The sequence below is a fragment of the Oncorhynchus tshawytscha genome, linkage group LG25, assembly GCF_018296145.1.
Source record: "Oncorhynchus tshawytscha isolate Ot180627B linkage group LG25, Otsh_v2.0, whole genome shotgun sequence".
Taxonomy (NCBI): domain Eukaryota; kingdom Metazoa; phylum Chordata; class Actinopteri; order Salmoniformes; family Salmonidae; genus Oncorhynchus; species Oncorhynchus tshawytscha.
The window spans coordinates 19806083-19831455 of NC_056453.1; the positions used below are offsets into that span (position 1 = coordinate 19806083).

The following is a 25373-nucleotide window of genomic DNA, read 5'->3' on the forward strand; positions in this document are numbered from 1 at the left end:
CAGGAGTTGTGACCCGTTTTTGTTGGTTATGTTGTCATAGTTGTGCCTAGGGGGGCATATGTGGGAGGGAATACTGTCACCTCCAGGCAGGTGTTTGTCCCCCTGTGTGCTGAGGGTGTCAGGTTCTTGTCCGGTTCTGGCATTTAGGTCGCCACAGACTAGTACATGTCCCTGGGCCTGGAAATGATTGATTTCCCCCTCCAGGATGGAGAAGCTGTCTTCATTAAAATATGGGGATTCTAGTGGGGGATATAGGTAGCACACAGGAGGACATTTTTCTCTGTTAGGATAATTTCCTTTTGAATTTCTAGCCAAATGTAGAATGTTCCTGTTTTGATTAATTTAATGGAGTGAGTTAGGTCTGCTCTATACCAAATTAGCATACCCCCTGAGTCCCTTCCCTGTTTCACACCTGGTAGTTTGGTGGATGGGACTACCAGCTCTCTGTAACCTAGAGGGCAACCAGTGGGTCCGTCTCCTCTATACCAGCTTTCTTGCAGGATGACAATGTCTGTATTACCGATTTCTTTGGTGAAGTCCGGGTTTTTGCTCTTTAGGCCAAAGGCAGATGACCTCAGGCCTTGGATATTCCAGGATAATATAGACAATATATATATCAAATATATATATACAATATATATATCTCTCTTTCTCATTATCTCGATCTGTGTCCCCCACCCTCCCCCTCAGGTCAGGCTCCTCTGGTTCCAGTACCAGGTCAGCTGACAGTGTGGGCGTGGACGTCATCCGACAGCCATCCAGGAGTCGCATCCGCCGTCATACCAACCGCTTGTCTGCTGTGTTCCAGCGAGGCTCCGCCCATAACGCCACCGCTATGGCCTTACCCGGGTTACCTGACTTACCTAGCCACGCTTGGAAGGAGTCGAATGACAGAAGTATGCCCTTTTCTAATCAAAATGGTATTTTTATAAACATTAACCCTAACCTTGACAATGACAAACGAGTTGGCTTAAGCAGAAAGCATCTGACTGGCAAGCAGTCTAAACCTTAACCCTGACCCCAGCCTAAAATAAATGAAGTGCACTTGCTTACCAGTTCTGATGATGTAGTCACTACTTTTCTTCCTGACGTTTCCATCTAGTTTCTCCCGGGGATGCATCAATGACAGACGACCCTGCTGAACTGTCCAATCAGATAACGGCACCAGGCATTCTGAAGATCTTTGGCAGTGAGATCTGCCAGGGGGCAAACTACAAGAGCGTCCTGGCAACAACACACTCCAGTGCTAAGGAGCTGGTCAAAGAGGCACTGGAGAGGTACAGGAGTGTGCGTGTGTGTGTGTGCGCATGTGTGTATGCATGTTGTCTTAGATTTCTTAGATTTGGGGTAGATTTAAAGATTTATTTGGGCTGCAATTTCTGAGGCTGTTAACTCGAATGAACTTATCCTCTGCAGTAGAGGTAACTCTGGGTCTTCCTTTCCTGTTGCAAACCTCATGAGAGCCAGTTTCCTCATAGCTCTTGATGGTTTTTGCAACTGCACTTGAAGTTTTACGCATTGACTGATCTTCATGTCTTCAAGTAATGATGGACTGTCATTTCTCTTTGCTTATTTGAGTTGTTCTTGCCGTAAAATGGACTTGCTCTTTTACCAAATATCTTCTGTATACCACCCCTACCTTGTCACTACAACACTGATTGGTTCAAATGCATTAAGGAGGAAAGAAATTCCACAAATTAACTTTTAACAAGGCACACCTGTTAATTTAAATGCATTCCAAGTGACTACCTCATGAAGTTGGTTGAGAGAATGCCAAGTGTGTGCAAAGCTGTCATCAAGGAAAAGGTTGGCTACTTTGAAGAATCTCAAACGTACAATATATTTGATTTATTTAAGACTTTTTTGTTTTCTGAATGATTCCATATGTGTTATTTCACCGTTTGGATATCTTCACTATTATTCTACAATGTAGAAAATAGTAAAAATAAAGAAAAACCCTTGAACGAGTAGGTGTGTCCAAACTTTTGACTGGTACTGTACTTGGAGAATCATAAATATATTGTAATGACATACGGAGACTTTGATCATATATGAAACTTGTTTGGCAATTGTTTTAGCGACGTGCCATGTGCAGCTTGTTATCCAGTGTCAGGGGCCTGTGAGCTGTAAGTACTATGCCAGAGCGCCCATTGTGAAGTAGATGACTAATGCACATCCTTCACGCTGGTGTTGAGCCTATGCTATGCATGGAATAGAATTCAGACAAATGTATATATTGTTCTCAAGGGTAGTTGTTTAGTATAACTGCAGTATAGTGCATTGATTGTACATGTCCGGTGTGTGTGGTGTGTCATGTTTTGTTTTGGCTATATTTTCAGTATAATGCATTGAGTGTGTGTGTGCCAGATCTAGCGTTTACATGGGCGTTTTGGAACATTCTAGAGAGAACCACAAACCGTGAAGGCTGACCAATTTAACCATGCTGTTGAGAGCCTCTCTCACTCTCACTCTCTCACCTTACTTAATATACTGTATTATAACCAGAAACAGAATGGAGATACTCAGGGTGGGTTTCTGAGCTTGGCGTGTTAATGCACATGCATTATGCATTAACATAAGCCTACTGAAGTCCGTTCCCATTGTCCTCCAAGAGTTGTTAGTTGTAAATACTATCCTTGTTATAAACAGCTTCACTTTCCTTAATTGCCCAGGTACTGTCTGAACAAGGAAGAGGCGGAGTCGTATGTTCTCTGCGACTCCATTGGCTACGTGGGTGACCACCAGTGGAAGACGGAATGCTTCCGGGTCGTCGGTGACAATGAGAAGCCCCTCCTCCTGCAGTCACTATGGAAACCCAGGGAGGGTTTGGCGAGGCGGTTTGAGATCCAGAGGAGAGCCAGTGTGGAGGAAAAGAGATCAAGAGACAAGGACACAGTCACTGCTGGTAGGACTGATAGGGAGACTGCAAGGTCTGCAGTACTAGTGGTTTTCTTTATTCCCTGGTAGTTAATTGATTGATTAATGTGGGATATGATACCAGGGTAGTGTCTTTGCTAGGGGGAAGGGACTAAGGGACAGCAAAATGACGTAGAGGTGCATCCTGTTATGTGTTTGTCTTATGAATGGTTAAACCAACTCTTATGATAGCCCCCTGCCTGTGTTTTACTGTTTTACCATTTTAATGTTGAACGTTTCTCTCTCCCAACCATCATATCCACCACTGCAGTCTGTTTCCTGCACGTTAGCTTCTGCATGTTGACTTTGGCAGCCACACACACACACACACACACACACATATCCAAACTCTCTCCTGTCTCTCAGGCATCAACGCCCAGGCTCGTAAACTCCAGAAGAGCCGCTCTCGAGTCACCTCTGCCCTGATCGAGAGGAGGAGTGTGTATGTGACCTCTACCCTAGAGAGGGGTGTGTGTGGGGCTTGGAACCAAAAGGACAGGGGTGGGAGGGTATGTGGGGGCCAGAATAAGTCTGAACGGGGGCCGGGTCTGTGGAGGAGCCAGAGTGAAGCAGACCTCTCACCCCAGTCCACAGAAACACAACAGAGACACCAACAGAACCCTACTGAGCCCCTTAGTCAGAACCCCAATGAGTTCCACACTCCCAGTCAAGACGAGAACCACAATCAGTGTCACAGTCAGGACCATGAACAGAATGTGGAACAGAATCACAAATTGAACCCCGATAAGAACCTCAAACAGAGAGATGAAGAGAGCTATGTTGACGCCAATGTTCCCCCTCTGGAGGACCCTGGATCAGAGACTTACACAGAGCCCCTCTGTCCTTCCCCTGAGATGGAGAGAGAGAGGGAGGAGACAGAGAGCAGTGACGATAACGTAACACTTTACTCCATTCACCCTCCCCAAGACTGCCCCTACCTACTACTGCTACAGGGCTACAGCAACAGACAGGTAGGACACACAGTACTCCATTCACTCACCCAACGAGTACCCCACATACATTGAGTCTCATCAATCCCCCTCTTGAACACCTCTCTCCCCTGTCTCTCTCCCCTTTCTCTCCTCTCCTCTCTCCCTCACCCTTCTCTCCCTCCCTCTCTTTCTGAGGTTGCTGCTCCTTATGGAAACAGATAACTATGTTCTCATTCTCTCAAGGTGTCTGTGGACAATGGACAGAGAATCTATCACAGTATTCTCTCCCTCGTGGCTCCACTTTGTCCTCAAACTCTCTGCCTGCTCTTACTCACCGCATTGGGCACACACACACACACACACACACACACACACACACACACACATTGGTGATGCTCCATCACATGCTGCAGGGGCGGACAGGCCTTCTGGAATTTCAGGCAAATGCCAGATGGGCTGGTTATTTGGATAATAATGGGGGCATCAAGGAAAAAAATGGACGGTGTGTTAGAAATTCCAAGGCCAAGTTCTGGTCCCAGTCCGCCCCTGACATGCTATCTCTGGCTCACAGTAAACATTACAGTTGGAACATCTGAGATTCCAGGCAAGCAATCCCATTTTCCCACTGGAAAAATTCACAGAGACAGTTAGGGACAAACAGCGGAGAGAATCCTTCTTGGAAATGCCAGCGTGAGCAGAAACGTGTGTAAAAACACAGATCCGGATACAGAGTGGTGCAACAGTGGCACTGCTTCCTGACTGATTACAGTGGGCTATAACGGATTCAGGGCGGTGATACATACACACACATGCACACGCACAACACAAGTAATCTTACGTCAGCACCTAGGATGTTGAATGTATTTGTTTATTGTTCCCATAGTAATCCATTTGTTATCTCACCATTTCTTATCTCGTTCAAATATACTACTTTCAAACTCACTCATGTGTAACACACATTTAATATTGATAGAGGCTGAATAAAGAGTTGAATGCGAGGTGTTTTGGTATTGAACTCATCTCATACTGTATGTTCTGCCAGGTATTCTAAAACTAATTTCTCTCTCTTCCTCTCTCTCTCCCTCTCTCTCTCTCTCTGGTCATTTCTATGTAATAGGACCCATGAGCACCAACATGTGAACTTCATAGGAGCATGTCAAATTGGGTGTCAAATAAAAGCTAAGAGTCAATATTTCTGAGAAATTAAGGCATATATACATTTTCAACCATTTTCCCTCCTAAAAATGTGCAATAAGCAAAGGCTTTGATTTCTGGTCAAACAGATGGAAAAGGGGTCTTAAATTGTTTTTATATATTCTAGATTTTTTCTAAGTATTAGAAATACATCAAAACACAATCTTGTTGAAGTAAAGAACCCTGCCAACTAATACAAACATTTATATTTCGTTTTGGAGAAATAATGTGCCTTCTGTGAGATAAGAAACATTGCCTTATGCCTTGTAATTACATGACCAAAAACCCACATATCTTTAAGATATTTCTCTGCAATTAAATTGGCTACAATGGGAAACCATAGTAGTCACATACAACTGTTGGGTCACTTGCTACTGTTCTCCCTTCCACTGGCATACTGTTATGTTCAGCTCATACAGTGCCTTCAGAAAATATTCATACCCCTTGACTTATTCCACATTTTGTTGTTACAGCCTGAATTTGAAATGGATGAATACATTATTATTTTGTCTCTCACCAATTTACACACAATAACCTAAAATGATCAAGGGAAACCCTGTTTTTAGAACTTATTGCAAATGTATTGTAAATGAAATACAGATATATTCAACTTACATAAGTATTAACACCCCTGAGTCAATGCTTTGTAGAAGCACCTTTGGTGGTGATTACAGCTTTGAGTCTTCTTGGGTATGTCTGGATCAGCTTTGCACATCTGGATTTGGGGATTTTCTACCATTCTTCCTTGTAGATTTTCTAAAGCTCTGTTAAGTTAGATGGGGAGTGGCGGTGAACAGAAATCTTCAAGTCTTTCCACAGATGTTCAATTGGATTCAAGTCTGGGCTTTGGCTGGGCCACTCAATGACTTTCACATTCTTGATCTGAAGCCATTCCAGCATTGCTTTGGCTTGGCTATATGCTTGGGGTCATTGTCCTGTTGGACTGTAAATCTTCCAACAGGACAATGACGTTTGCAGTCTGGACAAGGGTTGTTTGCACTCTGAAGCAGGTTCTCATCAACGATTTGCCTGTAGTTGGCTCCATTCATTGTTCCCTCTTATCCTTAAAATTCTCCCAGTCCTTACCGCTGAAAAGCATCCCCAGAGCATGATGCTGCCACCACCATGCTTCACGGGATGGTGTTAGACAGGTGATGAGCTGTGCCTGGTTTCTCCATGCATTCAGGCCAAAGAGTTAAATTTGTCTCATCAGACCACAGATTATTTTTGCCTTATACTCTGAGTCTTTCATGTGCCTTTTTGACAACTCCAGGTGTGCTGTCATGTGCCTTTTTCTCAGAAGTGGCTTCCATCGGGCCACTCTCCCATAAAGACCAGATTGGTAGAGTGGTGTAGAAACTGTTGTCCTTCTGGCAGGTTCTCCCATCTCAGCCAAGGAACTCTGTACTTTGTCAGAGTGGTCATTGGGGTTCTTGGTCACATCCTTGACCACGGTCTTCATGCCCGGTTGCTCAGTTTGGTCGGATGGCCAGCTATAGGCAGAGTCAGGGTAGTTTCATATTTTTTCAATTTCCCAATGATGGACACCAATGTACTCTTGAAAACATTAAACACTCTAGAAATATACCATGCCCCAGATATATCCCTCATCACAATTATATCTCTGAGATCTACGGAAAGTTCCTTGGACTTCATGATATAGTTTCTGCTCTGACATGCACAGTCAAATGTGGGACCTGAGCTCAATTTGGAGTGTCACAGCAAACGGGTGTGAATACTTATTTCATTTTCAATAATTTAGCAAAAATGTCAAACATGTTTTAACACTGTCATTGTCGGGTATTGTACCAGTCAAAAGATGAACCCACGTACTAATTCAAGGGTTTTTCTTTATTTGTACTATTTACTAGGAGTGGGAGGCCCCGGTGCACAACTGAGCAAGAGGACAATTACATTAGTGTCTAGTTTGAGAAACAGACACCTAACAAGTCCTCAACTGGCAGCTTCATTAAATAGTACCCACAAAACACCAGTCTCAACGTCAACAGTGAAGAGGCGACTCCGGTATGCTGGCCTTCTAGGCAGAGTTCCTCTGTCCAGTGTCTGTGTTCTTTTGCCCATCTTAATCTTTTTTTTTATTGGCCAGTCTGAGATATGGATTTTTCTTTGCAACTCTGCCAGCTCAATAAGTTTAAACAGGAAAACGGCAAGATGACAAGAACTGTTTGTTGGAGCTTCATGAAATGAGTTTCCATGGCCGAGCAGCCGCACACAAACCTAAGATCACCATGCGCAATGCCAAGCGTCAGCTGGAGTGGTGTAAAGCTTGCCACAATTGGACTCTTGAAATGCACATTGTATGCACACTAAGCACATTGTATTTGGTACAAATCATTCCCTAAGCTCTAGACTTGAGCTGAATCTGGTAATGAATGGTGTGGCTGTTGAATAAGTTGGGGAGACTAAATTACTTGGTGTTACCTTAGACTGTAAACAGTCATGTCAAAACATATTGATTCAATGGTTGTAAAGATGGGGAAAGGTTCTGTCCATAATAAAGAGATGTTCTGCTTTTTTGAGACCACACTCAACAAAGCAAGTCCTGCACAGGGCTCTGGTTTTGTCTTATCTTGATTACTGTCCAGCCATGTGATCAAGTGCTGCTAAGACCTAGTTAAGCTGCAGCTGGCCCAGAACAGAGCGGCGCGTACACGCTGTATTTCTGATCAATTTGATGTTGTTTTAATGGACAAAAAAATGCTTTTCTTTCAAAAACAAGGAAACGTCTCAGTGACCCCAAACTTTTGAACGGTAGTGTAGGTAACCAAACTTTTGAACGGTAGTGTAGGTAACCAAACATTTGAACGGTAGTGTAGGTAACCAAACTTTTGAACGGTAGTGTAGGTAACCAAACTTTTGAACGGTAGTGTAGGTAACCAAACTTTTGAACGGTAGTGTAGGTAACCAAACTTTTCCAATAGAACACTTTTTCAGACACTTTCAAAACTTTCCAAACCAACAAACCGTTGGCTCATTAGGCATTCAACAGGAAGTAAAGAAAGTAAAGAAAAGTACTGTACAATACTGTACAGTAGTGTCGATTTCAGTACTGTACAGTAGAGCACATTAGATTAGAGTACCGTATGTGCTGAATTATACTGTACTTTATTGTACTGTGCTGAACATATCTACTTTCCTGCGCTCTACTGTATGGTACTGAACTCTACTCTGCTGCGCTGAGCTGTGATGTCCAAACTTGTGAAACAAAGACGTGTATGATTGGTTCAGATATGGTCTGTTCCGGACCAAATGTGGTCTTGTTTGGGGATGGAGCTCACTAGAATAATGGCCAGTGTGTAGAATAATACCCAAATATGCAAAATAAGGATATTGCATATTTCTACCTTTGTGTACCTATTCAGGATACATCACCATGAAGAGAATAATATCCATAATTACGAATTTCTGTATTGTACAGATCAGGGGCCCATGATGTAATCCATTATCATAATTCTGTTACCAGATGTAAATCCATTTCACCTACTGTAGTTCAATAACCAAAATAAAAAAAATTAACTCAAGATGTCATGTCAAAGCCGACACCCCATTCTTTCTGCAGACATCTTTGAATCTTAATTTGGATTAGATGTTTCAGAGATTTGAAAAATGTGAAATACTGAGGGAGATTTTACCCAAATTCTATTACCGAACTTTGCATCTGCCCAGTTCTTTCAGTAAGTGTTGTTTTGTGAAATTTGCTGTGTAAATTGTTCAAAGTAGACCTTGTGCATAGAGTTGTATGGTTAGCAAAATGTTGAAATCAATGGTTTTTGTTTGGCATACATTTTAAAGTGAAAATTCTGAGTCAAAGTGTAATTCCATTACCGTGGAATTGCCATTCTACAGATTGGTGGGGAACATTAGGCTCTTCATCCATACATGGGTTCTTCAAGGGGTGTTGGGCTCTGTTGTTGATCAGGGGGATCTGGAGTTGTTCTTTTAAACCCTTTTTAAACTTCTATTTTTCTTACAAGCTGGAACACACGAGGGCCGTGTTGCATGATGTCTGATGGTTGACTGTTGATGTACTGTAGGGTCTTGACCCAATAAAGTAAATGGGATTTTACAATTCAAATTATCTCTCTTTTTTTCTCCTCAGGACTTCGTCATCTACCTGCTGAACGGTTCAAGCACTTTGATTGGTCGATGTGGTGGCGAAGACAAGGAGAGGTCAAAGGTTGACTTCCCGCTCTCTGCCCCCGACATCCTGCCTCTTCACTGCTGCCTATGTCGCCATGACCACAACGATAAAGGTTCCACCGTCCGCCTCCGTCCCTTCCACAGTGCTATGGTAACACGGAACGGGGAGACGTTGTCCAAAGAGGCAGAGCTTAGTCCAGGTGATGTCATCGGGATGGGACGTCACTACCTATTCTTGTTCAAGGACCCCACTGCCTGGGTTGTTATGCAGAAGGTGAATATGTTTAGTCACAATAACCATGTTTCCATCCACAGTTTTCATGCGAGTAAAGTCATACCGTATAAAAAAAATCACTACTGCTGTGATGGAAACAGGGAGTTTTGGTACAATTTTATAAATGGCAACAAATAATTTGTTTGTTTGACATCGTGGGATCTAAAATTAATTATGCGAGAAATGGCAGTGGAAAGTATTTATGCGCAAATATTGATATAATAACCATAATATCGAAGTAAACTTGGAGTCACGGATGATATGTTGTGTGGTCCTCCCTCTACGAATAAGTTAGGAACTTCACAGGGTGATGAAAGTGCACCGTGATCTTGATGCTCCTTTCCAATAAATACCGAGGGTGTTAATGTGGTGACATGATGATCGATGCTTGACTTCTGTTTCACAAATACAAATATTTGAGCTCTTATCCATAATAATTTCATCACGTAGACGAGCCTACCTGCACTGTATTTGTGAACTGTTGGCTAGAGTACACATGCTAATACCACAGTTTTGCTATTTAACACAGTTTTTGTGATAAAAAAAATTGGTAGAGTTGAAAATGTGGCCTCTTAAGAGTGGCGACCCTCGCCGCCGACCTCTGACTGGGGACCCCCCCCACGGGTCCCAAATGGACGGGAGATTCCGGCAGCGCCGGACAGGCGGGAGACTCCGGCAGCGCTGGAGAGGAGGAAGGCTCTGGCAGCGCTGGACAGGCGGGCGCACCTGTAAGGAGGAGATAGAGAGACAGCCTGGTGCGGGCGGCTGCCACCGGAGGGCTGGTACGTAGAGGTGGCACCGGATAGACCGGACCGTGAAGGAGCACTGTAGCTCTTGAGCACCGAGCCTGCCCGACCTTACCTGGTTGAATGCTCCCCGTAGCCAGGCCAGTGCGGCGAGGTGGAATAGCCCACACTGGGCTGTGCTGGCGAACCGGGGACACCATGCGTAGGGCTGGTGCCATGTACCCCGGCCCGAGGAGACGCACTGGAGACCAGATGCGCTGAGCCGGCTTCATGGCACCTGGCTCGATGCCCACTCTAGCCCGGCCGATACGAGGCGCTGCAATATACCGCACCGGGCTATGCACATGCACCGGGGACACCGTGCGCTCCACCGCATAACACGGTGCCTGCCCGTTCCCTCTCGCTCTCCGGTCAGCACGGGAAGTTGGCACAGGTCCTGTGATTCCGGCCGCTGCTGCTGCCCGTTACCACGCTGCTTGGTCCTTTGGTGGTGGGTGTTTCTGTAATGGAACTCGTCCTCCTCTTCTGTAGAGGAGTAGCGAGAAGGATCGGAGGACCAATTTTGCAGCGTGGGACAACGATTGACAGCTGCCTCTGATTGAGAACCATACTAGGCCGAACACAGAAATCCCAAATATTAGAAAAACGAACATAGACAACCCACCCAACTCACGCCTTGACCATACTAAAACAAAGATATAATAACAGAACTGAGGTCAGAACGTGACAGATCTGCAACAAGTCCATTTGGTGGAAACACACCACTGGTTGGAAAATTACATTTTCTTTATGCCGATTCGGGAATATTTGCATGAAAATCAGTCTCTAATTGTATGGACACCTAGCATATGAAAACATTTAGAACTAACAATTTTGATCTAGCTCTGTGTTTGTTACAAAACAGATATTTACTGTGCAGGTTTTAAGGTTAAACTTGACTTCTGACGCATTTTGTTTTTAGGTGAAGGACCCCACTTCTTCTCCTGATCCTAAAGTTACTGCTGCTCCCGGGGTTCTGCCCCAGGCCACTACACTCGCTACTAGTGAACCAGCACTCTGCAACACCTGTATCTCAGCTAGTGGGACCAGAGAAATAAGGTAACATCTGCTCACTGGTTGCTTGTCCTCCAAGCTTTTAGTGATACAGGTCGTTATTGTAAATTATGAAGATTACATTTTTTTTTTTTTACTATTCACAAGTTTAAGGACCAGACATTGGAATGGGTTTAGAATATTTATTGAGGAAATGAGAATGAGGATTCAGGAGGGGAATGAGAATGGACTGGATGAAGCCGAGAGCTACAGATGAAGAATCCAGAGGGGTAGAATTTGGCTTGGAGTCTCAGGTAGACATCATCATCAGGCAGTGGTAGTAGGCTGCTGTGGTGATGGAAATTCCCCATGAGATCCTTAGAAGAACATAAGAGATATTAGATAGAAGGCGGGATGCTAAACTTGATAAAGCTCGTAAACACACAGCATCATGCCACGTGATACGCTGCAGAACAAACAGGAAGAACGTCAGTTTGGTCAGTTTTAAGTAGGGTGGTAGTGGTGATTAAGGAGAATGAGGACAGGTCGGGAGGCTGATTAGGAATGAGTTGCAGCTAATGCTTGTTGAGTTGCTAGGGAGCTGCGCTCAATGCAACTAATTAAAGTGTTGCATTCAAGTCTGGTCCTCTCCTGAATTTTTGTTCATTCTTAACACCATTAAAATATTTTTTAACTAGACACGTTTCCACTGACATGGTCTTCGTCAGGTCTAGAAGGGCCACAGCTTGCCTAAACAACCCTGAGGGTCGCGGCCTGAACCTACTCTACGTTGTGGAGCACGAGGATGCCGTCGTCAAGGAAATCGTTGCCATGGGGAGTGTCCATAGAGACAAGCCGCCGTTGACTGTAGCATTCCTGCTGAGTGTGTGTGTCGAACATTCCGCCACACACCTCCAAACCTCAGACCTCCGCAGACTACTGCTGCTCATAGCCAGCCAGGTCCAGAATGCCATGTGGGTAAGTGACGTTACTGTATGTTACTTCATAGTCAATATGGCTGTATGAATGATCATCTCTTATTTTCTCTTAAAGTGTATGTAATGAATTATATAACTACGATTGGATCAGAAAATTTTGTATGCCTAATATTTCATTTTGTCCCCATGCTTTGTAACAGGAACACACCAAGGAGCTTGCTGCTAATCAACCAGAAGTGTGAGTGCCTGCACAAAGCCAAATATTTCCATCTCTGTATTACACAGAGTTATACAGTACCAGTCAAACGTTTGGACACACCTACTCATTCCAGGATTTTTCTTTATTTTTACTGTTTTCTACGCCGTAGAATAATAGTGAAGACATCAAAACTATGAAATAACACATATGGAATCATGTAGTAACCAAAAAAGTGTTAAACAAATCAAAACATATTTTATATTTGAGATTCTTATTTGGTAAAAGACCAAGTCAATATTATGTGAAGTACAGCAAAAATAAGTAAAGAGAAATGACAGTCCATGAATTTCATGACATGAATTTCAGTCAATGCGGAAAATGTCAAGAACTTTGAACGTTTCTTCAAGTGCAGTTGCAAAAAACATAAAGCGCTATGATGAAACTGGCTCTCATGAGGACTGCCACAGGAAAGGAAGACCCAAAGTTACCTCCGCTGCAGAGGATAAGTTCATTAGAGTTACCAGCCTCAGAAATTGCAGCTCAAATAAATGCTTCACAGAGTTCAAGTAACAGACACATCTCACAACCAGCTGTTCAGAGGAGACTGCGTGAATCAGGCCTTCATGGTTGAATTGCCACAGAGAAACCACTACTAAAGGACACCAATAAGAATAAGAGACTTTCTTGGGCCAAGAAACACAAGCAATGGACATTAGACCGGTGGAAATCTGTCCTTTGATTTGATGAGTCCAAATTTGAGATTTAGGGTTCCAACCGCTGTGTCTTTGTGACGCAGAGTAGGTGAACGGATAATCTCAGCATGCGTGGTTCCCACCATGAAGCATGGAGGAGGAGGTGTGGGGGTGCTTTGCTTGTGACACTGCCTGTGATTAATTTAGAATTCAAGGCACACTTAACCAGCATGGCTACCACAGCATTCTGCAGCGATACTCCATCCCATCTGGTTTGCAGGTGGGACTGTAAATTAGTTTTTCAACAGGACAATGACCCAAAACACTTGTGAACTGGCCTCCACAATCACCTGACCTCAACCCAATTGAGATGGTTTGGGTGAGTTGGACCGCAGAGTGAAGGAAAAGCAGCCAACAAGTGGTCATGTGGGAACTCCTTCAAGACTGTTGGAAAAGCATTCCACGTGAAGCTGGTTGAGAGAATACCAAGTGTGTAAAGCGTTCATCAAGGTAACGGGTGGCTACTTTGAAGAATCTCAAATATAAAATATATTTTGATTTGCTTAACAGTTTTAATGATTCCATATGTGTTATTTCATAGTTTTAATGTCTTCACTATTATTCTACAATGTAGAAAATAGTACAAATAAAGAAAACCCCTTGAATGAGTAGGTGTGTCCAGACTTTTGACTGGTGCTGTACTTGCCACTGTATGGTTATAGTCATAGGATCTGATTCCAGATCTGTTCCTTGGTATCCCAGTCTCTGTAGTGACCCAGAGGAGCAGCAGCCTCTCAACCTGGCAGAACTGGTCTCAGGCCTGCGTACCCTGGTGGTCTGGATGTCCAATGCCCTGGAGCTGCTGTATTACATCCAACAACAGATGCCCCAAACACTGGCCTGGAGGTCACACAGAGAACAAGGGGTGGAGGCAGAGGGAGAGGAACACAATGACAAGGAGGAGGAGAGCATGGGTTAGTTTTGGGCTTTTCTAGCCTAGCTTCACCTTCTAGCCAGGGGACTAAAATAGTCTAAAGAAAGCCTACTAAGAAATTGATGTAGGATCCATAACATCCATTAAGACATTTACCTATATTTTCTATTTGTTGCCAGCCCTGTTGGAGATGAGGCTGTCGTGTGTGAGGTTGGCCAGTGAAGAAGCCATGACGGTTCTGGAGGAAGTTATCATGTTGACCTTTCAGCAGTGTGTCTACTACCTCACCAAGGTCAGTATCCCACACACCTGAACTTTAAACTCCATCAGTTGCATTTTAGTGAGTTCAACACCAGAGACTAGACCAGGGGTACACAACTCTGGCCTACAACTGCAGAACTTTAAAGGACTAAGCTCCTCAGCAACACTCTACATATTCCCCGATGTACTAGTTAGCTCACCTTGCTTTAGCTTTTCCCTTCAGGGCCTGATGGGTTTGTTGTGTCTCTTAGTCTGAGAAAGAGTCCAGTTAGTTAACCTCTCTCATGGCTCTACTCTAGAGAGGACTTTCTGATAGAGCAGCCTTATTGGACTACTACACTGGGGGCTTTATTGCTGGCCACAGACAGACAGCAGGGGTATTCAAATCAAATCAAATCAAATCAAATCAAATTTTATTTGTCACATACACATGGTTAGCAGATGTTAATGCGAGTGTAGCGAAATGCTTGTGCTTCTAGTTCCGACAATGCAGTAATAACGAGCAAGTAATCTAACTAACAATTCCAAAAAAAACTACTGTCTTATACACAGTGTAAGGGGATAAAGAATATGTACATAAGGATATATGAATGAGTGATGGTACATGGTAGTGTGTGTGTGTGTGTGTGTGTGTGTGTGTGTGTGTGTGAGGCCTCTTGTCATTAAGGAGTTTAGAAGTGTTGCCAGGTGTGTGTGTGTATACTGTTTGAGAGGACCTATTGGCAGCTGGGGTACAGCTGGTTGCCCTATATCAGTCAGCACACCATCAGTCAGTGTGTGGTCTGACAAAGAATTCCACAATGGAAGTTAGCTTTGTCATCTTTTGATCACTCCTTGGAGAGGGTCAGGGATAGTTGTTATCATAAACAGACGTCATAGATACAGTCCTCACCCCCCTCGACCACCCTCTGCCTAACCCTGCCTGTGACCTGTGACTGCACACTACAGTACCACCCAAACCAAGAGAACATGACTTAGTCATGTACAGGTTGCCACGTCAAGCGTTAGCCATGTTAGCATTAGCCAAGGTAAATTAACTCAAACCGAGCGTTAGGTGGAGCCTATGCTAAATGCTACGCTAACTGGAAGTCAGTTGTATGCTTACTGAGGCAGACGAGGCCATGGCACCGTTCCGTATCTGTTTCCTGTCCAGGAAGGAAGTGGGAGGGAAAGAGCATCATCACTATGATTTATCCAAAGAGGAAACAGAATAGATTCCTGGAGAGGGTTCGGGGATAGGCAGGCTATCAGGTTAGCAGCGGTGACTTATTGAACTGTACAGGTCTTCAACTGAAGCTCCCAACCGCATGACAGTATTGGTGCATTGGCATTTCAACTGACTCTGATAATGATAATGACAAGTGATTCATCCAACAGACAGAACCTTCTCTGTTATGTCCCCTGTGTTTCATAACCACGTCTTTTTAACAATTCAATTATGATGAGACAGGAGACTGGAAACACTTCAACCATTTATCTGGGACATGGTCATCTTAACACACATAACTCCCATGGTGCTCTGCAGAACAACCCCAATACACAACATCTCCTCCCCACCTAGTTAAATTGTCCCCATTGTGAACAACAATAATTGTTCTACAAGTCCAAGCATCTAGTTTCCAGCCTAACACTTGTAGGGTAACGGCGGTCAACCTGACTCTCAACAACAATGTCTCTAGACTGAGGCGTTGACACAGGTGTAGGTAGTTGAGTAGCCTCACAGTCTCCTCACACACTTGTGTTGTTGCGGCTGAGTCAGTGTCGTGAGAACATGACTGTGAGCCCCTAGGTGATGACGGCTGGGTCAGGGTGTCACCCAGTAACAGTTCTGGACCCATCATGACTGGTGGTTCTGTCGGTGTTGCTTTACTCAACCATAACTGCCCACTGGGCAGACTTCATCATTTTAACTTAATTGGGTAACATTTGGTTGAGACGTTGGTCAACAAGATTACAACTTATGTATATTCACCTACTCAAAGAGACGGACAACTTAAAAAAAAAATTTGGTAAGATCGAGTTTGAAAACTATACTCGACTAATAATTACCTCAGTGCATTCATAAAGTATTCAGCCCCTTGAATTTTTGCACATTTTATTACATTACAGCCTTATTCTAAAATGTATTACCTAATGTTTTCCCCCTCATCCATCTACACACAATATCCCATAATGACCAAGCGAAAACAGGCTTTTAGACATTTTTGCAAAAAACAACAACTGATAACTGAAATACCTTATTTACATAAGTATTCAGACCTTTTGCTATGAGACTCGAAATTGAGCTCAGGTGCATACAGTTTCCACTGATCATCCTTGAGATGTTTCTACAGCTTGATTGGAGACCACCTGTGGTCAATTCAATTGATAGGACATGATTTGAAAAGGCACACACCAGTCTATATAAGGTCCCACAGTTGACAGTGCATGTCAGAGCAAAAACCAATCCATGAGGTCGAAGGAATTGTCCAGAGAGCTCTGAGACAGGATTGTGTTGAGGCACAGATCTGGGGAAGGGTACCAAAACATTTCTGGAGCTTTGAAGGTTCCATAGAACACAGTGGCCTACTCATTCTTAAATGGAAGAAGTTTGGAACCACCAAGATTCTTCCTAGAGCTGTCTGCCTGGCCAAACGGAGCAATTGGGCTAGAAGGGCCTTGGTCAGAGAGGTGACCAAGAAGCCGATGGGCACTCTGACAGAGCTCCAGAATTCCTCTGTGGAGATGGGAAAACCTTCCAGAAGGACAACCATCTCTGCAGCACTCCACCAATCAGGCCTTTAGGGTAGAGTGGCCAAAAGGCACATGACAGCCCACTTGGAGTTTGCCAAAAGGCACCTAAAGACTCTCAGAGCGTGAGAAACAAGATTCTCTGGTCTGATGAAACCAAGATTGAACTCTTTGGCCTGAATGCCAAGAGTCACATCTGGAGGAAACCTGGCACCATCCCTACGGTGAAGCATTGTGGTGGCAGCATCATGCTGTGGAGATGTTTTTCAGCGGCAGGGACTGGGAGACTAGTCAGGATCGAAGGAAAGATGAACGGTGTAAAGTACAGAGATCCTTGCTGTAAAACTGATCCTTAGCACTCAAGACCTCAGACTGGGGCAAATATTCAGCTTCCAACAGGACAATGACCCTAAGCGAACAGCCAAGACAATGCAGGAATATTAACTTAAGGGGGCTGAATAATTTTGCACGTCCAATTTTTCAGTTTTTGATTTGTTAAAAAAGTTTGAAATATCCAATAAATGTCGTTCCACTTCATGATTGTGTCCCACTTGTTGTTGATTCTTCACAAAAAAATACAGTTTTATATCTTTATGTTTGAAGCCTGAAATGTGGCAAAAGGTCACAAAGTTCAAGGGGGCCGAATACTTTCGCAAGGCACTGTATAAAGAAAGTATTCAGTATTCTTATATATATTTTTTTATTTTTTTATATATTTTTTTTTATATTTTACTCAAACCTCACCACGGGCAGTATGTTTGACACCCCTGCTGTAATGTCTTTCATGCTACCCAGCTCTCCATTAAAGATGTTTACATGTTTATGGACGGTAGGCTTGGGTCTCCATGTGTCATTGCAATCCAGTGTGATTCATAAACTGCCCAGCAGTGATGGAAAGTCCCCTTTCACGATGTAGAGTGGGAACTTTTCGGTTTGTCCATTTAACTAAACAGTGACCTCAGTGATGCCTCTCACGGTGACAGATTCACCTGTGTAAGTCTTTTACGCGATGTGTACTGGCTGAAGTGGAAAGTGTTTCCGTGTCTTTTGGTAGACTGTGTCTGACACGTGATACGTCTACCCTTGTGTCAATCTCCATACGCACTGGTTGCCTCTCTAGCAACTGAGAGACATAGTAGCCGTGCCACAGTCAGTATATTCAGTTCAACTTCCTCGTTGGATGAGTCATTCATCTCAGTGGTCTCTTGCTCAAATGCATGAACATGTCTCTTTTTCCTTTTGTTGGAATGATTCCTTCTTCTTTTCAGTCTTTGACATTTTCTCTTTTTGTTTCTGTACGCTCGCTCAGTCTGGCCCTTTTTAACACAGGCTCGGCAATCCATGTCCTTACACCAGCATACAGGCGCCTGATGTCCCCCTGTGCCACAGTGGAAGCATGTGCCTTCATTTCTCTATCTGTGATTTTCAGTTCCAACTCTGTGCACTTTTAATGATGAACTAAACTGCTGAGCCTCTTTAGCAGCTAGTTCCATGAACACACTGACCTTCAATGGCTCTTGACAAAGTCAGATTACTTTCAGTCAATAGTCTCTTTTTGTGTAGCTTCACTCTGTAGCCCACATACTAGTCTGTCTCTAATGTTGTCATCATTCAACTCTGATAGTTTATTTAATGCAGCAGCAAAGCATTGTCACTGATTCTCCCTCTTCCGGATTTCTTCTGTGGAAGAAACCTTTAAGCAACTAGTAGTTTTGGTGAAAAGTGTCCTTTCAGTATTTCCACAATATCCCCATACGTCTTATTACCTGGCCTGACTGGCTGTAGTGGCGGCAGGTAACCTAGTGGTTAGAGCTGACAAGGTAAGAATCTGTTGTTCTGCCCCTGAGCAAGGCAGTTAACCCACTGTTCCCCGGGCGCCGAAGACGTGGATGTCGATTAAGGAAGCCCCCCGCACCTCTCCGATTCAGAGGGGTTAGGTTAAATGTGGAAGACACATTTCAGTTGAAGGCATTCAGTTGTACAACTGAGAAATGAAGGCACGTGCTTCCCCTTTCCCCTGTAGCAGGCAGCATAGTAAACTAATGTCTTTGGCCCCGTAACACAAAAAAAATATAGGCACAATTCTGTCCTCATCAATGTCATTTGCGATAACAAAATATTCAAACCATTTGTTATGAGCTCCACTGCTTAACACTTTCATCAAGCTGTCCAACGTTTCAAACTATTCCAGACATTTTTCATTTCTCAATAGGTTCCTGATTATCACTCACTTAAATATTGTCCTCAACCACATTTTCCTCAGTCACGTGATCTTCATTCACTTCACTCACTGACTTTTCATCCTCAAGTTAGCTCATTTAGCAGTTTTTAATTCCAGAGTTTGTCTTCACAGTTGAAGAAATGTTCTTTCCTTTACTGTATAGCCCTCCCATTTTAATCTTTTTGATTTCCTTCTACGACGTCCGTCTTAAATCCTTTTCTGCCGTTCATGACGACACTAACTCTCTCTCTTAGCTAGCTCGACTATTCACTTGCCTCTGCTAGCAATACACTGTGGTAACATAGAGCCAGTACCACGGAAAATACGTTTTAAACTTGTAAAAACCAACATCTTCTGGACAGAATAGTTGCTGTAGGTTCAGACTTACTCGTCGTCAATCTTTTGTTATGTCACCTGGGTTTCATAACCATATCTTTATAACAATTCAATAATGATGAGACGGGAGACAGGAATACAGGTCAACCATTTATCTGAAACGTGGTCGTCTCAACACACACAACTTCCATGATGCTCTGCAACACAATCCCAACAGCCTAGATAAGTTTGTGGTTTACATATTTCTGCACAATGCAGAAGGAAATGTCTGTCCAGTCTGTGAACTACCTGGCCTCAGTATCCATTTCTGCTGTGCTGGGACGCATTTGAGTCATACGTCCCTGAGGGTCTCCAGATGTTTAGGTCATGTATGTTCATTCATGGATGACAATGTAATACTTATTGCTATATCTAAATTCATGTAAATCTAGTGGTTTATTGGTGTGTCTGATGATTCCTTTTTCCAAATCTATCCTTGAAATCTCTGTTTTGAGCTCATGATCCTACTCAAGCTGTATAGTCCTGGTGATTGTGTGGTTCTAAGCTTGTGTGGCTCCTAGAGCTGTGCAGAGCTCTGTAGTCCTGGTGATTGTGTTGCTCCTAGAGCTGTGCAGAGCTCTGTAGTCCTGGTGATTGTGTTGCTCCTAGAGCTGTGCAGAGCTCTGTAGTCCTGGTGATTGTGTGGTTGGTGGGTTTCTCTGGATGTAGATCTCCTCATCGATCATATATGTCAGGACTATAGCTCCAGTTAGTTCTGACAGCTAGACTGGACCAAACAATGCTAGGAATGTGTTAGCAGCAGGGGCGGGCTGTGTGTGTGTTTGTGTGTGCCAGGCTAACATTCATGGGGAAAGCTTCTAAAAGCCCCACTTCTTCACAGATCTCTATTCATCTTTGTATGGCAGCCAGGGTTATTTTTGATAGGAAAAGGGTGTTTATCGAGGGCTGCCTATATGTGTGACTGTGTGTCAAAGTGTGTGTGTGGGGGGGGGGTTCAAGAGACAGGAGCTCAGAATTTATATTCTCCCTCTCAATACTCTCCTTTGTCACACCGCTCTCAGACTACTGGTCTGGGTAGGTGGGTGGGTGTGGGTGTGTTGCATGTGGGCTTGTACTGTGCATGTGCTACCGTTTTCTGAGCAAATTCAAATGTAAACCAAACAGAGCTGAATGGTCTATCTAAAGCTATAATAACAGAAATGAAAGTGTGTGTGCTTATGTTGGGATCATGTCGTGCCATTCCATCTGGTGTAGGGGAAACAGATGCTGGTGTGGGCTGGAAAACAAAAGACTCTTCTGGTGATCGGCCGGTCCCAGAGGAGGACCTGGCATGAACGAACACACACACACACACACACACACTTTCAGCCTTCAGGGCACGATAAGTGCCATGGCTACATGTGGCATTACAGTGAAACATTGGAACATGTTGAGGGTGGGGTCATTGTTTTGTTGGGCATCTGGTGATGAGCTACATTTTCCAACTGAAAACATGGACACATAGTTTGGGTCTATTTCTCCTAATTTCCTGTGTCTCCTGTTTAGATGTCATGGGAAATGTTACGCTGATATGTGCAATGGCTTAGGACTCATGAACGTACAGTATATAGGCTAATAAACCAGAGCAATAAGCATGGAGATATATAGTCACTATACTGCTGTACTATACTGTAAAGGGATGTGAAGGAGAGGAAGTCACTCAAGAGATTCTGTACTGTACCACTCAGCAGTTTATCATGCCATGCCCACACAAGCCAGATTCACAGGCTTTTTTCACAATACATATTCAGCTCTGTAGGAATGTCAATTCACAGAGCTCACTGGCTGGTGCCCCAGTGCCAAGTGAGATTGGGAAGAGGGGTGGGGTAGAGGAGAGGAGAGTCCTGAGGGACAGTGAGGGGGGGGCTTGTTCTGTCTGACTACAATTAGCCAGAACAAAGCCATCATTGTCATAGCTAGCCGGCCCTGTAGAGCAGAAGAAAGAGGGCTTTTGGCTGAGAATAAATAAGAGAGAGAGTGGCTGCAGACATTAACTGTATTTTAGTCTCCCACTACTCTCTCTGTCAGACCTCATCTCTGGTCAAACACCCACATTCACAGCGAAATCATTCTGCTGCAGGGGGAGCGGTATAATTTGTTATATTGTATATACAGTATCTTATCTTTGTATCCCCTCTAGACTCTGTACCCAATTCTGCCTAGTTTGCTGGACAGTGACCCATTCAGGGGGAGCAGTGGGCTGCTTCTCCGCGAGCAAAATGAGCCGTTCCTGGATAGCAGTGGTGTGCAGGTCCCTGGAGAGACAGACCAGGTCCTGGAGGTCCTGACAGAGACCAGCAGACTGCTACAGGACTGTCAGCTCCACCATGAGATCTCCTCTCAGCTCCTGGCCTATCTCTTCTACTTCATCAATGCTTCACTGTTCAACACACTCATGGAAAGAGGTGAGGACACACACACACACACACACACACACATTCTCTTTCTACGTCATTAACACGGATCGTTTTGTGAGTGAAGGTTCAGAGGATGAATTCTACCAGTGGTCCAGAGGGGTCCATATCAGCGCTAACCTAGACCTGCTACTGGACTGGGCCCAAGGGTCTGGACTGGGTGACTTGGTTGTGGAACATCTCCACACACTCTCCTCTGCTGTCAACCTACTGGCCACTCCAAGGGAACAACTAATGCAGGTCAGAGACGCTCATACACACCTGCATTTGCACACACACACTCACGGGAGAGGGGAGAGGTGACACACACAAGCTCAGCCCTCCACACACACATTTTCCCTGTAGTCTTCCTGGGAGTCCCTGCGGTGTGCGTTCCCCAGTCTGAGTCCAGCCCAGCTCCACCACCTGCTGAGAGGCTACAGCCCAGCCACACCCTGGCCCCCACACTGGGCCCCTTCTGATGAGGATCGACTAGCTACACAGAACACTGGTCAGTTGGTTGATTGTCTGCTGTTAATCCACTATAGTAAACATCTGGCTTGTTTTGTGGCTTTGTTTTTTCACTGTTGCCATTTCAAACTGAGACAAGCAAACCAGCAACATAGACACAGTATTAAACCTATGATGACGACATGATATTTGTGCTACACTATTGTTTGATTTACTTTCTCTTAACCCCTCTTGCCCTCCTCTCACTAGCTGATATCCTGGAGAGTTTTGACAGCCACCCTCCCCTGGTGCTGCCCAGCTCTGGTTTCAGCCTGAGGCTTGGGGGAGAGGTGACAGATTCAGGCCTGGCTGGACAGCTCAGGAGGTTGCAGAAGTTTATCAGCAACCTGTCTGTCAAAGAGTCACCAGAGAACTTCAGTCATATGCACACGCAACAGGTAAAACATTTGGTTCACAACTGTTGCTTGAATTAATTAGACATGGGTTTATATCTATATGATACTGGTTTACTACTTTTTTGTGGAACTATTTTGTTCTAGAACTCTTTTAGAACTCATATGCTTAGTTCTGGAACTCCCACAGGATTATGCTGTTCCCACGGAAGCCAAGCTGACAAAAATGGCAACTCTCCCAAAGGCCTCTCTGGAGTCTCTTGAATCCCCCCCCGTAGAGAAGGTCCTACCTCTGGACTCTCCCCCATCACCCCCTCTCAATTATCTACGCCCTCTCCCCTTCCCCCTCCCCCCTTTCCCCCAGCAAAGCCCTTCTCCCCCAAGTGATTTGAACTCTTGTGGGGCCCTACTGACCCAAAAGCTGAAGAGCCTGGAGCTCCAGTTCAGAGAGACAGACCTAAGCCCCCTCACCCAGAGGAGGTCTGCCCTGGACCCCTCCTGTCTCCTCACCCCTCCTAACACCCCCCATAGCCAGGAGCTGGTTGAACCAGAGACTGAGCATCAGGAGGATGAAGAGGTGTTTACTCTAGAGCTACAGAGAAGAGATAGAGGACTGGGATTGGCTCTGGTGGATGCAAGGGTGAGTGACAGAGACAAGGATATGCACTTAAAAAAAAGTACTATTTGGATCAACCCCCCCCAAAAATAGTCCAACTGATTACAAGTAAATAAGTTAGGTTTTCTCATTTGAAAAAAACTACATTTGTTGAAACCAAATATATAATTATATGCCAACAGTTATATTTGATTATTACCAAACTTATATTTCAAGTTGCGACCTATTTCTTTCAACACTGAACCTACTTTCCCCCTTCGTTAAACGTAATAAATAACAAATAGAACCTAATGTCAACCTACTGGCCATGCCAAGGGAACAACTAATGGGTTAAGTGCCTTGCACAAGGGAACATAAAGAGATTTTTCTGACCTAGTTGGCTCGGGGATTCAAATCAGCACTCAGTTTCTGTCCCAACAATCTTAACCACTAGGCTACATTTACTTTATCATGTGCTCTTATGGCAGTATCTTTACAGAAGATGGCAGTATTCAGGTTTAAATTGGAAAAACAAATACAATAGACCAGATTAACTGGAATGACAAAAAAAAAAGAACAAACTGAAAGCCACGCCCCCAATAAACCACGCCTCCATCTCTTCTGATTGGCTGCTGCCACTACATTGCCCCCATCGCTTTTCAATGCACATGAGGTGTTGAAAGCAATTAAGAAGCTTTCATTCAATTCCAAAAATCACATTGATCTGACAAATTCTTTATTTGATTTCAGACAAACTGAATAGAATAGGTTGAACAAACCAAAGCGTAATTCTAGATCATTCCAAAAGTGTACTCTTCTCTATTCTGACCCATCTGAAACATCCTGCAGCTTTCCAGGACCAGTGGTGTTTGTGCTGACTGAGTGACTGGCCTTAACCTTGGTAAGGTTCATCTTTAGGTAATAACTCATTCTGAAAACATTCAATTTAGACCTCCCTGGTAGCCCTGATGGCTATCTGAGATAACTCACTCAGAGAAAAAACAACACGGTCCAAGGTCAAATCAATGAAGCTCAGATGACAAGAGTAGCCATTTTTAAAATTTCTATCTGCCCTAAAAAACAGGTTTTGTCATAAAAATGGTATGATGATTTATACTGTCTCCTCCACACCTGGGTCCAATAGTCCAGCATGGTGGTATGAGAACTGTTTGTTTTCTTGCTTTTCAGGACTGGGTTTGCATTTTTTTAGGTAATTAGTAGACATGAGAGGATGCAAATGAACTGCTTTTGGTATGCATTATTTGGTCACTCGGTCTCTAGAAGTGTATTTTGTGTCAGACATTGCCTCCTGGTGGTCTGGGAGTGCAATTTCTGTGTTCATGAAACTCATGAACGTGAGTAAATAGCCTCATGTCACAGTGTCATGTTTACGTGCATCTGGGCCGTAATTATAATATATATGGGGTGGCCCCCAATATATATTAGAATTGCACGTAAACCTTACTCACCGTGACATGAGGTTATTTACTCATTAAAATATGCTCAAAATGCCCCCCCAACATATTGATATAAAAAATATAAACTTTTTTTTTTGCCATGCTACGACAGGCAACCACGCATCGCCGTCTGAAGTAATCATTAGCAAATGTAATCATAATTATAACTTAATAAATTGCCATTATTATTACTACGGTGTGGCTTGTCCAAGTGGTTTTGCCGTACTCCAGCAGAAGCCGTTGCTCGACTGCTGTGGGTAGATATAATCAATGTTAAACACTGTACTGTCTTTCTATTTCATTACTTTCAAATGTATTAACAAGTGGAAATCTATAATGTAATATGAGTGTTACGTAGGCTATTTCACTGTCGATTCTGATAGTGTTGACGTCAACACGTCATTTTGAGCGGGACTGTAATTGTGGAAATAAATATTTGCAAAAAAGTGTCAGTAATTGC

At 43.9% G+C, this 25373-nt stretch overlaps 1 protein-coding gene across 2 annotated transcripts in view; it reads left to right on the forward strand.

Annotated features, from left to right (window-relative positions):
- The window catches only part of LOC112224378 (ras-interacting protein 1-like), a 39659-nt gene extending 14555 nt beyond the window's left edge, over positions 1–25104 (forward strand). The window contains exons 2-16 of one of the 2 annotated variants that reach the window (XM_024387898.2): positions 691–896; positions 1103–1277; positions 2673–2905; positions 3283–3887; positions 9163–9477; positions 11185–11321; positions 11954–12233; positions 12394–12431; positions 13847–14058; positions 14198–14310; positions 21746–22010; positions 22087–22259; positions 22365–22509; positions 22719–22906; positions 23052–25104. In XM_024387898.2, coding sequence (XP_024243666.2) covers positions 691–896; positions 1103–1277; positions 2673–2905; positions 3283–3887; positions 9163–9477; positions 11185–11321; positions 11954–12233; positions 12394–12431; positions 13847–14058; positions 14198–14310; positions 21746–22010; positions 22087–22259; positions 22365–22509; positions 22719–22906; positions 23052–23570 — 3604 coding nt within the window. In that variant the 3' untranslated portion in view covers positions 23571–25104. The remainder of the gene's footprint in view (positions 1–690; positions 897–1102; positions 1278–2672; positions 2906–3282; positions 3888–9162; positions 9478–11184; positions 11322–11953; positions 12234–12393; positions 12432–13846; positions 14059–14197; positions 14311–21745; positions 22011–22086; positions 22260–22364; positions 22510–22718; positions 22907–23051) is intronic. The other variant, XM_024387899.2, reaches the window with a different exon arrangement.
- The last annotated feature ends 269 nt before the right edge of the window (positions 25105–25373 follow it).